General features: G+C 51.1%; 2 protein-coding genes across 3 annotated transcripts in view; one reads left to right on the forward strand and one right to left on the reverse strand.

The window, feature by feature from the left end:
* The window catches only part of PFKM (phosphofructokinase, muscle), a 478,771-nt gene that overhangs the window by 186,675 nt on the left and 278,412 nt on the right, over nt 1-13,684 (forward strand). The window lies entirely within an intron of this gene.
* VDR (vitamin D receptor) overlaps nt 1-13,684 on the reverse strand; it is a 55,412-nt gene that overhangs the window by 3,911 nt on the left and 37,817 nt on the right. For both annotated transcript variants that reach the window (XM_059082754.2, XM_067010645.1), the window contains 5 exons: nt 10,273-10,457; nt 9,953-10,067; nt 7,127-7,298; nt 996-1,147; nt 710-826 (listed from right to left, as the gene is read on the reverse strand). In XM_059082754.2, the coding sequence (XP_058938737.1) occupies nt 710-826; nt 996-1,147; nt 7,127-7,298; nt 9,953-10,067; nt 10,273-10,457 (741 nt within the window). The remainder of the gene's footprint in view (nt 1-709; nt 827-995; nt 1,148-7,126; nt 7,299-9,952; nt 10,068-10,272; nt 10,458-13,684) is intronic.

Consider the following 13,684-nt stretch of genomic DNA (forward strand, 5'->3'; position numbering starts at 1 on the left):
GCTGCTGAGTCCCCTATATGCACAGCATACTGCCTGGTTCCTGACAGAGGCCAGTAAATCATTGCTGAGTGAATGAATGAATGAATGGATGAGTGCATGCTCACTGGCCAGGCGGAGGGGCGCCCATGTCCTTTCCTTGGGCCCCCAGCCAAGGCAAGCATCCCTGCAGAAAGGTCACTGGCTTGTTCTCTGAACACAGTCCCAGGGGAGGCCTCATCAGCAATCCAGCATCCCCAGAACCACAAGACCTCCTTCCTCGGCTTCTCTCTCTCTTCCCAGCCCAAACAGGCAGAAGAGCTCAAGGATCACAGCACCCTGCCTCCAGAATCATTCAGCTAAACTGTCTGTCAGGCCAGCAGAACCTCCTCTCAGGCCCCAGGCTTTTGTGCCCTATCCCCAGGGGACCTCAAGTGTCAGCAGAGGTCAGTCCAGTTCACACAAGAGCAGAGCTTGAGTACTGTCTGTGGCCTGAGAAACCCCATCTATTTGGTTCCTCAGGATCCCACCCACGAATCACCAATGGTCTCGCTAGGGCAAGGCCAAGGGCAGTGAGGGAACCCTCCACATACACACACCACACGGGCTGGGCAAACCCAGCAAAGTGGGTGCTTCCTTGCTGGTCTCCCCTTGTGCTCACTTCTCCCTCCAGACTTCCCTGCTGGCCCTCAGCGGGACTTCCCCCTTCCTGCCCCCCTACACTGCTAGGTACCTGGGGAGACAATGCAGATGGCCATGAGCAGCACGTGCTCCTCCTCATGCAAGTTCAGCTTCTTCAGCCCCACCTGGAACTTGATGAGGGGCTCAATCAGTTCCAGGCTGTGTCCGGCTACGAGAGAGAACGGCCAGCCGCTGTGGGCGCCCACCCCGCCCCACCTCCGGCCTGACCCGCACCCTTCTCTCCCTGGTGCTGCCTCACTCCCTCTGATGTGCCTGGTGGGGCCCGTGACGCCAGGAGGGGTGGAGTCGGGGCGGGAGGGGGCAGAGCCCAGCCTCACCTTTGGTCACATCACTGACTTGGTACTTGTAGTCCGGGCTGCCGCAGGTCCAGGACATGTCGTCCATGGTGAACGACTGGTTGGAGCGCAGCATGATGACCTCAATGGCACTCGACTTCAGCAGCACGATCTGGTCCTCAGGCGTGAGGTCTCTGCCGGGGAGGGGGCGGGGCCGGGGGTGGGGGAGGTCAGGTTACTGGTCAAGACCATCAGGTCATGCAAAACAGTGCAGTGCTTTGACAGGTATACACCTGCCAGGTGACCCGCATGTGCCCTGGGTCCTCCATCGAGGAGCTTGCAGCCTGGTTGGAAAGAACGAGACTGTTTCTTGAGGGAGAACGACCTGAGAACAACTCAAAGCTGTGACCAAATGCCAACTGATGTAGCTCAGCTACTAAGACAGGGAAAACCCAGTGACTTTCCAGGGTCTCCAAGGTCAGAGCAGCCATGGCTCTTCTAGGGTTAGGAAGATAGAGCCTGAAGAAGCTCCCAGGGCTATGGCATGAATATGGTCGTCTGCAAAAGCATGGCCAGAGCCATCCCCAATGGTTCCCATGCTTTCTTTCCCTCTCCCTCTCTCTGCCCTTCGGTCCACCCAGTAGTGAAGTCAACTCTGTCTCCAGGACATCTCTGGACCCCCACTCCCACTGGGCTGCTCTGATTCAGAGCTCCATCAGCTTTTTCAGTTGCCTCTTACTGGACTCCTGGAGTCAGGTCTCTCGTTCACCTTTCTTACTCCTGCTACAGGGACGTGTCACTCCTGCGCTCAGAAATCCCCACTGACTATCAAATGCCCCAGGATCAAGTCCATACTCTTGGCTCCAACCTGTCTTTCCAGCCCCCGTTCCCATCACAGACTCCACCAGCCCTCCATGCTAACAACATCGGACCACTCCACTTTCAGAGGCTAGGCATTCTCATGGCACACCATGCCTTTGAACATGGGACAGCTCCAGCTTAGAGCGCCCATCTTCCGCTCGACCCCACCTTTCTGGTCCTGAATCCAGTGAGGTCTCCCTTGGATTCCTCCACCCTTCGATTCTCTTCATAGAATTAGAGCCATTCCCTTCCGACCTGCTGCACGTTGACTGTAATCCTATTTTGCCCTTTCCCCTTCTTTGCCTCTGTCCTTTAGATACTTGTCTCTGGCTCTTCATCGTAAGCTACTTGAGGACCAGCACCTCTTCATTACTTTAGTGTTGCCCTCACACTGTTCATTGAGCCCCGACCATGAGGAGAGGGTCAACAGCTATGTGTTGATGAGTCAAGAGGCTCATGACTAGTTACATTATTCTGAGTCACGAGCTGGGCTTGTCGGAACAATGACAAAGAAAAAGCAGGACCCACAGATCAAATTGCTTCCTCTTTTTTCCTCCCTTTCTCTTTCTGTGTATTTCCTCCTGGATATCCTGTCGACCGGCTGTCATCCCCTGTGGCTGCACTTTGGAAAGTAAAAAGGTGGGAAACGGATATTCACTGAGGAGAGTCCTGTATCAACAGGTGATGGATGAGGAGGCGTGAAAGGGCTTGCGTGATTAGATGACCACCAAAGGGCCTACACTGAAGGAAAATCACAAAGTGCTAGGGTTGGAAGGCCCCACTTAGAGGCTACGTGGTCCAATTCCTTCCTCAGCATTCTTGACAGACGGCTCTCACGCAGCCTCTGCAGGACTCCCCCGGTGCCAGGGAGCTCCTGGCCTCTGGATACAGCCATGGAGTGCTTGGTTTCTGGGTTAATAGCCTCTTCTATTGGGCTCTAAGCCACGTGATCACACGCTCATCCATTGCTTGTAGTTCTGTCCTCTCAAGGAACACAGAACCAGACTTCTCCATTAGCCGTGGGACATCCCTTTAACCATTTAAGGAAAGCCACCATGTCCCTCCTTGCCTTTTCTCTGAAATAAATAGCCCTGATGCCATGGCATCTAGATGTCTCACCATCCTTGTCACCTTTTTCTGGGTGCTCAATCCACATTGAAAAAATAAAAACTAACACCACCCCCGTTTGGGTTTTAATTCATTATACGAGTAAAACATGTTCATTATCAAATCTTTGGAAAATACAGTCTCCCACCCACTTATTTTTGGGCATTTTGGTTGTTTCTAAGTTTTGCTGTTATAAGGAATTCTGTGAGGAACAATTTTTTTTTTTTTTTTTTTTTGCGTTACGCGGGCCTCTCACTGTTGCGGCCTCTTCTGCTGCGGAGCACAGGCTCCGGACGCGCAGGCTCAGCGGCCATGGCTCACGGGCCCAGTCGCTCCGTGGCATGTGGGATCTTCCCGGACCGGGGCACGAACCCGTGTCCCCTGCATCGGCAGGCGGACTCTCAACCACTGCGCCACCAGGGAAGCCCTGTACATAACCTTTTGTTCAATGGCCCACTCAAAATGGATGGCCAGAAGTGAACAAACATCCCATGGGTGCCTGGCTAGAGAGATTTCAGCAGGACCACTGCCTGCTGTGATCCAGACATACTACGTCTATGAAAGCAAACCTAGAATGACCTCAAATTATCACCCACAGCCTGGAAATACAGGGACTTTCTAAGTGCAGCTCACAGCCAGAACTGGCAATGGTAGTGGGTGGCGGTAGCGGTGGAGATAAAGGGGAACTCAGTAAGAGACCTCGTTCCTGCTGTGATGGGCACCAGCTCCGGCTCTGGGCCTCCTCCCTGGACCTGAGTAATATTTACACCCTGATCAGTTTCCACACCTGTGGCCACTTCTGGGCACCTGTGAGGTGTTCTGGGGATGTCTCATCTCCCCCACCCCCCTGGACAGGGTCCAGCCTCTCCCCATCTGCCTTCCCTCGGTACCTCTTGGCGCCCTTATCTCTTCACCGCGGCTATTCATATGTCTATCTCTTCCATCAGACGTTGAACATCTGGAGGCCAGGGACTGTGTCCTAGTCATCTTTTATCCCTCACAGTTTATGTAATAAGCAAGCTGATTGTTGGACAGATGAATAAGTGAATATAGAGGAAAGGGCATAGGAGGGTGGCACTATGACCCCAGGCCTCTGACCCAGGAAGGAGCCCCTGGGGATGGAAATGGCAGTGAGGTTGAAGGCGGTTAGCCCTCTGGGGTTGTTTGGGCCTGGTCCCTCATGCACCCCTCTGGGCATGAAACCTGTGGTTCTTGGTTCTTGGATCCAAGATGGCTCCTGGCCATGGAGTCGCTGCTCCTGACACCGCTTCCTCCATGCATTTCTTTTGCAGGGCTGAAGGAGGGGGATTTGCGGGGTGTAGACCGAGAGGCTGAGGCAGAAAAGGTGGGAGCCCGGGGCAGGGCCAAGGCCACACCACAGGGCAGTCCACACCCAGCACAGCCCATCCAGTCCTGCCCACACTGGAATCTTGTCCTGTACTCTCCCCTCCACTCACCCACACAGATGTCTCATCCTGCCCTCCCCACACCCTCCACCCCCGCCTCCATGCAGCAAGATCAAAGCCACCAGGGACACAGCAACTGTTCTTTCACTTCTTGGAAAAACAGAACCTCTAAGTGCAGAAACCGGCAGAACCAGAGAACTGTTGGGCTGCCCCCGCCTGGGTCCTATGGAAGCCTGGGCTCTGGCCCCCCTCCTGGTGCAGCATCAGCTCCACCCATTCCCAGAGATCCTCCACGTAAATGTCCCCACAGAGCTCTTGCTGAAGCCTGCTCCATTTTTGTTGGAAAGCATTCCACTTCTCGAGACATGCTGAAGCCAGAAAAGTTAACCCAGGTGCGTTTAGGATCGATTTAATTGATTTTGCTTCCATAGCTGGGTGGCTCCAATACCTGCTCATATATACCTCACTTCGGCCAGGACTGCAGGGCTAGACCAGGAAACTCTGGAGGATGAGGCTTGAAAGGGAAGGAAGGGGGTAGACTTCAGCTCATCCTTGGGGAGAGGAACTCAGGGGCAGGTGGTGCTATTTTGTGCGGGGGTATATGTGGTGAAGGGAAGGGATGGGAGCCAAGAGAAAAACTGGGGCTAAGGTTACTTAGTGGAGGGGGCTGCATTGGGGTAATCTGGTTAAATGGGTCACCTTCTTTTTAGGACAGTTTTCCCATGTGGGCAATCCCAGCCACCAAACCTTAGCATCTGGACAGGGCTTCAGGTGCCCTCTCGTCCAGCTCCCCACTAGGCAAGGTTTGGGGACCGTGTAGATGAGAGCTTCTCCTCCGGGAATTAGGATGAGAGCCGCCTGCTAGAGTGTATCCATCAACACCTTGCAGTGTTTTTTCTCTAGCTGTTTACACAAAACAAGACTTTGGGAACACGTGCAGTTTGCAAACAGTAATGAAAAGAGTGGGGAGGGAGGTGGAACTTGTACTAAGAGGGATGTTGTCATCAGTTCCAAGGAAAGACTCTGGAGGGTAAATGCCAGGCCCAGTGTGATGCTGACCTCACAGGGGACACCCGTTCTGCTGCAGAGTGGCCTTTACTCTTTTTGATGTAACCAAAATGTGTGATACAGTAAGAGTGTCTCAACACCATTTGATGGTTTCTCTCCTTTATAATTTTCACATTAATTCCAGGAAAGAACATTGGTGAATCCCTGGTATTTGAATTGGTGCGAGGCATAAAATAACACAGAGCAGGTGGTCTCAGGACAGAAACAAACTGGGATGCACTGGGTTTAGCTGTGTGAATTACCAGCATTTAGCTGGCAATGCAGCAATTTAGACAGTAGCTGATGGCTTCCCTACGCACCAGAGATTCACCAAACGATAAATGGCACCTCGTGGTAGCTTCCATCCAGAGCTGGCCAACGTCCAGTCATTTTCCAGCTCCCAGTATTCTAGTGCTGAATCCAAGCATCAGTATTGAGGAAGCATTCTACCCCTTCTGCTACAGCTGCAACTATTGCTACTACTTGAAATGATGAGAGTATTGCTTGATATTAATTAATTTCTTTCTTTTTTTTTTGGCCACGCCACATGGCATGCGGGATCTTAGTTCCCCCACCAGGGATTCACCCTGCAGTGGAAGGCGGATCCTTAACCACTGGACCGCCAGGGACGTTTATTCATTTATTTCTTGACCACAATGTATATCTATTTGATGACAATGTTCCAAATGAACTTTTAGAAAGAATGAAGCTATTGATATACATAAATATAGATATAACTGCCTCCCAACATATCTACTAAAAGCGTCAACTTGTATGTACCTTTAAGAATATTTAACACTGCATGACCATTTAAGTATAAGTATTATAGATAGCATTATTACCAAAACAATAGAACATTTGAATGAATGAATGAAATTTGTATGAATGAATCCATAAGGGGGGAGGGTCTTTACTCCAGTAGAACTCCTTATACTTACCTACTTTGGCAAAAAACATCTCAGTATGATTAGGAAACAGCCTTGGATGAAGGGTAAATTGGGTGAAAGATGCCCAGGTTACATGTACAAGTGCGTCTCCCTCTAGGATTCCTAAATTACATCACAAGCCCAACCTTTTTCCTCTCTATCACTTCATCCTGGTTTCAGAATTGGTTGTGCAGGATTAATGTAGGTTTAATTTAAAAGGATAATATGAGGAATAGATTCAAGGCAGCTGGAGTGGACACAGCAGTGAACTAAGAGTTCTTAACCCGGCTCTGACACGCGCGCTCCAACACTAGAAATCCTGGTATTGGCCATTGAACCTCACTGGGCTCCTGTTCCATCACATAGAAAGTGTAAGGGATGGATGGCTCTCCAGTGCTAGGCTGCCAAGTAATGCTGGATGGGCTGCGCTTCTTTTTTTTTTTTTTTTTTTTTTTTTGCTGTATGAGGGCCTCTCACTGCTGTGGCCTCTCCCGTTGCGGAGCACAGGCTCGGGACGCGCAGGCTCAGCGGCCATGGCTCACGGGCCCAGCCGCTCCGCGGCGTGTGGGATCCTCCCAGACCGGGGCACGAACCCTCATCCCCTGCATCGGCAGGCGGACTCTCAACCACTGCGCCACCAGGGAAGCCCGGGCTACACTTCTTAAATACAGATTCCTGTGCCTTGCCCAGAGATTCTGACTTAGGAGGTCTGGGATAGGGCCTGAGGCTGTATTTTGGGAAGCAGTAGATTGGTACTTTCCGAGCCTTCCTCGGGCTCAGTCTAGGATTCTGACTCTGTTCCCTGGATGTCCCAGAAGCTCCTTACCTGAACCCTGGGATCATCTTGGCAAAGCCGATGACCTTTTGGATACTGTAACTGACCAGGTCAGCCAGGTGGGGCAGCATGGAGAGCTGGGACAGGTCCAGGGTCACAGAAGGGTCATCAGAGTCTTCTTCACTCAGATCCAGGCTGGAGAAGCCGGTTGGCTCCATCGTATCTGGGGAAGGATGAGGGAAGAGAAGGAACTACTTGAGCCAGGCTGCCTTCTGTGAGGCCCCGCGAGGCCCTCCTACACCCTGGCAGCAGGGTCGGCTGGGAATCCCACAGTCACCACCTCTCTCCAAGGTCACTTCAGCCCAGGCTCCCCCCTAGGGTTGCCTGTGTCTTCCTTCAACAGAGTGGGGCAGGAAAATCAAATATGAGACACACTCTAAGAGATTTCTTTAAGATGTGATTTTACATGTTGTTCCTAATGATCTCAAATCAAAGATGCATTTGGAACCAATAAACTTGTGGAAAACAATGTTCAACCTCACTAGTGATCAAAGAACGGCCAAGAAGAACATCTACTTTTCACCTCTAAACTAGAAGCAAGTACGTTTATATGTTGACACCAGTGTTTGTAAAGATGCAGGGAATTAGGCAATCCTTGTGCAGCGCTGGGGTGTAAAGGAGGCATACATTTGTGCAACTAATCTAGAAAGCTTTTTGACCGTGGGGGTCAAAAGCCTACAATTATGTACACTCTATGACCAGTAATCCTACTTCCATGAATTCAACATAAGGAAAAATTCAGAATAAGTGCAAATATTTAGCCACAAGCATACTGTTATCTTAATGAAGAGCTGGGAGAAAAATCTAGATATCCAGTGATAGGGGTTTAGATATGTTATTGTACATTACACCCCAGAATACTATGCAGCCTTTAAAAATTATATTCTAGGTGTGTACTGAATGGTATGAAGATATGACATAATATACTATCAAGAGAAAAAAGCAAGTTACCAGACTGCATATAGCACAATTCCATTTCTGAACATATATATGTGTTTAAAAATAATTGGTAAAAGATACATCACAGTGTTAACAGTGATTATCTTTGGGTGGTAGGATTAAAGATTATATATAATATATATAATATACATGATTTAGTTTATATTTTCTGAATGTCTACAATGAACACATACTACTTTTATATAATAATTTTTTAAAAGTTAAAAATGTTGGGCTTCCCTGGTGGCGCAGTGGTTGAGAGTCCGCCTGCCGATGCAGGGGACACGGGTTCGTGCCCTGGTCCGGGAAGATCCCACATGCCGCGGAGCAGCTGGGCCCGTGAGCCATGGCCGCTGAGCCTGCACATCCGGAGCCTGTGCCCCGCAATGGGAGAGGCCGCAACAGTGAGAGGCCCGCGTACCACACCACAAAAAAAGTTAAAAATGTTAACTAGTTTGAATTTTTCAATAAATATATGCTATACTGAACATACCATGGGGGGGATGGTAAACACCTCAAATTAATTAACCTATGAGAAGAAATCAAAACTTCTAAACAATATGAAATTATTGTGAAAAGTTGAAGTACAGACCAATGTATAGCATGCAGATTGGCCCTCTTTTCCCCACCCACCGGCTGTGCCGCAAGACTTGTGGAATCTTTGTTTTCCAACCGGGGATTGAACCCATGCCCTTGGCAGTGAAAGCGCAGAGTCCTAACCACTGGACCACCAGGGAAGTCCCCAGATTGACCCTCATTGATAAAAATGAATATACCATAAAGTAAAAAGAGCAGGAAAGTGGGTAGAGAAAATTACCACAGGCGAGGGGTTACTACAAGGTGAGGAGCTCAGAGGATCAGTTATCTGTGCAGTGGTCAATGCAGGTGAGTAGACACAGGACCAACTCGACTGTTATCTCCGTCTAGTTGACACAAGGAGCCCTCCCACCTACTCTGGATCCGGGCACAGATCCATCAAATGAGTCTAGAAGTACCATATCTGAGGATTCTAGTTCCCCCGAGGGGAGGGGGCTTTTCCATCCTTGCCTTTCTACAGGCCCCAACCAGAGGGCAGCTGGGTTGGGTGAGAGAGGTAGAAAGATGAAGGCAAGGGCAGGGGAAGATGAGGCAGAAGATGAAGAGGAAGGTAGGAAAGGACCATAAGAGGAAAGCAAGGATGAGCTGGAAGGGCCAGGTCCTCCAGGGCCTCAGGGGCCCCCCAGCGCTTGAGGGGAAGGCGGGCTGTAGTGGGACCCACATCTTCTCCTTCCATGCTGAATTCCACCTTCCAAAGACTCAGGCTCTGGTGACTGTAGGTAACAACACTGTTTGTTGTATTTGAAAGTTGCTAAGAGAGTACGTCTTAAAAGTTATCACAGGGGGGAAAACATCTTTGTAACTATGTGAGGTTAAATAAACTTACTGTGACAATCATTTTGCGATATATACATATATCACATCATTATGTTATACACCTTAAACTAATACAATGCTATATGTCAATTATATCTCAATAAAACCGGAGAAAACAAAACCCCAAGTGAAACAAACAAAAAAACCCCAAGGGCCCGGGCTCAAAGTACCATTTAAAGGAATCCGGTCACTCTCAGGAAGGGAGCCAGGGGCCGAAGGCTGGCTTAGAGGAAAGAACAGAGGTTCTGCAGGCAGACCCCAGCCACCTGACCCCTGTTTGGCCTCTTCTTCAGGGTCCTCCACGTGGGCCCTCAGGAAAGCCCCGCCTCTTCTCTAAAAAAGGTTTTTTTCTGAGGACGCTGTGTGGCCCACAGTATGTAAGTGCTGTCCTTCCAGCTGCAGCCAAGGACAGGTGGGCTGGGGAAGCTCTGGGCTCTCTGGGAGGGGGCTTACAGTCCCACTTACCTGGAGAGGAGGTGTAGCGATCTGAGGAGGATGAGTTTGCAGAGAAGCTGGGCGTGTGTAACAGGCAAGGCCCTGAGGGATGGTTCCCTTCATTCTCACCCTCTCGAACGGGAGGCTGGAGGGAAAGGTGGAGTGTCAGAGGCTCACACTTGGAGGTCACCTTCCTACCCCAGCCCTGATCTCTGACAGCAGGGGGAGTCCTGGCCAGTGTCAGAAGGCCAGAGCAGCCTCCGTCCCTTCCCGGGTTCTGTGCCCAGACCACCCCCCCTTGCCCTCCGTCCCCCTCCGAGCCCGGGCTCTGCTGGTGGCTCATGCTGTACTCGGAACTGGCTGAAGTCGGCGTAGGTAGGGTCATAGGTCTTGTGGTGGGCGTCCAGCAGGATGGCGATGATGTGCTGCTGCTCTTCGGACAGCTTCGGCCGCAGGCTGTCCTTCAAGGCCTCCTCCTCCTTCCTCTTGAGGATCATCTCCCGCTTCCTCTGCACCTCTTCATCAGTCAGGATGACTGTGGGGCGGGAAGGGGGAGTCAGGAGGGCTCCCCTGCAGCGCCTCCAAGGAACCTGCCTCCAGGTAAAGGCACGAGATGGAAGGGGCCGTGCCTCACACTTGGAGCTCACTGGGCCGTCCTGCCACGGGGACCCCAAGCCCACAATACGAATGGAAGATTGCGTGTTCTATGTTGAAAAGGCAGGCGCGTGAGAGAGGAGGAGATAGAGGATTTGAGAGATGGGATGCTTGGGCATTGTTAGGGAGCCTGGGATCTCAACAACAAGGTGTCTGACTCTGCACAAACTGAGCTCTCCAGGCTTCTGTTTGCTTGTTTCTAAAATGAGAAGTTTGGACCATAGGATCTCTTCTAAGTCCCTGTTTCGTTCCTTCCTCCATAAAGCATGCGTATGTGGGGATCCTACCTCAAAGGACCGACTGCTTTGAGACCTGAATGCAGGCCTACCACAGAGCAGACGCTCACTAAACGTTTGTTCTTCTCGCTTCTACCCCCTCCCTGTATTCCCTGATCCTGAGGGAGACACTGGGGGGAGGGAGGGCGCACAGTCATGGCGATAGAGGCTAGGTAGGAGGTGCTGAGAAGACCTCACACGGCCTTCCCCGCATCCAAGTTTCCAGGCTTGTGATCTACTGTGACCAACATAGAAAGACTTTGCCTCTTTGGTTGGGCCAAAACAACCCCTGCCTCAGCCAGTCCAGTCTTGAAATGACTGCCCAAGGAAGTTTTCGAGTCCTCTGGAAGTCCCCAAGCATAGCAGCTCACAGCTCTAATCTGGGAAGCTCTCTCCAGCGGCTGGCCAGTGTCTCCGACCTCAGGGGTCCCCTGCCCCCTGCAGGCTGTGCAGGGGCTCCGGGCCTCCCCATGCTGGGGCAGCTGCCCGGAGGGCGGGGCTGGGAGCAGAGGTGCTTAGCACAGCAGCCGGGCACACAGACCTCCCGGCTGGGGCTTGCAGAGCCCTGACGGCCGGAGTGGGCGCTGGGGCCCTCGGCCTGCAGCTGCTTGCTCTGTGCTGGTCTTGCCAGGGCATCTGACCACAGAACCGAGAGTTTCACAAAAGCAGGGAAAGGAACCAGAACCCCAGAGTGGGTGGGTGCTCGGCTTCGAGAAAGGCCTATTGGCCTAGGCCCCTTGGGTTGGGGGAAGGACGAGAGAAGTTGGTGGGGGCGGGGAGGGAGAGCCTGTCGGGGGTGGGAGTGGGCACAGCAGGAAAGGGAAGCCTGCTGCGAAAGATGGCCTGTTTCTTCCAGAGCTGAAACAAACTATACCTAGAGGAAGACTGGGGTGGACACCACGCCCAGGTTACCGACTCACCTGCCCAAAGAGCTGCCAGCTCTCCTCCCACAGAGGGTGTCTGCTCAGACCCCAGGAGATCGAGCAGGGTGAGAAAGGGAGAATCCCATTCAAGGTAGGGTGCAAGGCCCTAGCCTGGGGAAGCCAGGATTATGTGTCGGGTCTTTCCTGCTCACCTGAGGGGCAGGCAGAGGAGGTGATAAGGCTGCAGCCAGGGGTCTGGCTCTGTGTGCCCACAGACATGCTTCTCAGCCCCGACAGGGCTCTGATAACCCCCTGTGATTCTATGATGTCACTCTCCTGCTCAGAAACTTTTTCTGGATCCTTCCCGCTTACCATGCCCCAACTAAAGTCAAGGTTCTCCGTGATTTCCCTTCTTGCTAACTTTCCAACCTCATTTCCCGGTGCCTCTGGACACAGCTTCTGCTCTGGTCGCGTTGGGATTGCTGACCTGTGACCATGACCTGCTCACTCTTGCCACCGCATTTCTCCTCGTGCTGGATGCCTGTCCAGCTGGGTCTTCTCTCCCCAGTAGCCACGCAAGCTCTATTGGCTCTCCAGCACCCAGTTCACAGCCCTCTCGTAGGACGAGAGGCTTTGTTATGGCCTTGATCTGCAGTGAGCCGTTTTTCCCACACACACCGGCACCCGATCGCTTTTCACTCTGTTACTTTTACGGTTAGTACAGGTCCCAGTAAATGCCTTTATAGAGAGAGCCTAAGAAGTTCAAGGTCTCCTTCAGTGGAACTGCAGGCTACCTAAGGGTGGGGGCCACATCCTACAATGCCTGTGTCTTCCCCACCAAGGCTAGCCCAGCGGGGCTTCCTCAATAGTCTGATGCACTGGACACCCAACACATCAACACTGGCTGTACCTACTATGTGCTGGTCGTCAACCTGGCTCAGGAAAGAATGGTGAGAAGTATCGCAATGCTGCATGTTCCCTACCATGTCGGAACGGCACACGCCACACGTCAGTCCACCAGACCACTGAGAAAAGCTTACATTTTTAATTTAAATAATTGTGATTGAAGTATTTTCAAGACAGAATACCTTGTAACAGAACACCCGTAACATCATGTAACCTTTGCTTGATGATTCAGAGGTATCGTTCTGAATAATTCTTGGACTTTGTAGGGACAAGGTTATAACCTCAGAATTGTATGGAGCTGTTTTCCTGCACTACATGACTCAGCCAGCTGTGATTTGGGGTTCTTGTACTACTTTTCATACCAGTCTAGCCCGCTCTCTTCAGCTCTCTTCTTATTTGTGTGTCTCTAGAAGTATGCCTTTATCCCCCTCAAGAGTTACTTCTAATCTGTTGGGAGCTGGAAATCCTGGTGATCAAGCTGTATGTAATAAAAATAGAGGTTTATTTGAATGTACCGGGCACTATTCTAAGTGCTTCTATATATTAACTCACATTATTTAGTCCTTGTAATAACCCCTAAGGCAGGTACTATTATCCTCACTTTGCAGATGAGGGAACTGAGGCCCAGAGAGGCTGTAGAGTTTGCTCAGAGTCACACAGCAAACAAGTGGTGGAGCTGGTATTTGGGCCTGGGCAGTCTGGCTCTACAGTCCAAGGTCCTAACCACTACCCCATACTGCCTGTGACTATAATTGGCTATGAATGCTCGGCAGGACCCTGGTCCTCAGCCATGGAGTCCTGACACACAAGGTGTTCCAATCCATCTGAAGAGAGTGAAAATGTAAATAAAGTCGCAGAGCTCGTAAGTGATCTATCTTAAAAGGAAAAAGTTAAGAGATTTGAGGTTAACCTTATGACACTGATCTTCTCCCTCACTTCTAGCAAATAGAGACCACCGTCCCATGTGTGGTACTAGAGGAAGAAATGCTAAGATCCACTGGTTTCAAATAAAGGCTGCCAATCCATGGGCCTCCCTCCAGGCAACGTTTTCTGGGGACTAATAA

This window comes from Kogia breviceps, chromosome 12 (genome assembly GCF_026419965.1).
Source record: "Kogia breviceps isolate mKogBre1 chromosome 12, mKogBre1 haplotype 1, whole genome shotgun sequence".
NCBI lineage: Eukaryota > Metazoa > Chordata > Mammalia > Artiodactyla > Physeteridae > Kogia > Kogia breviceps.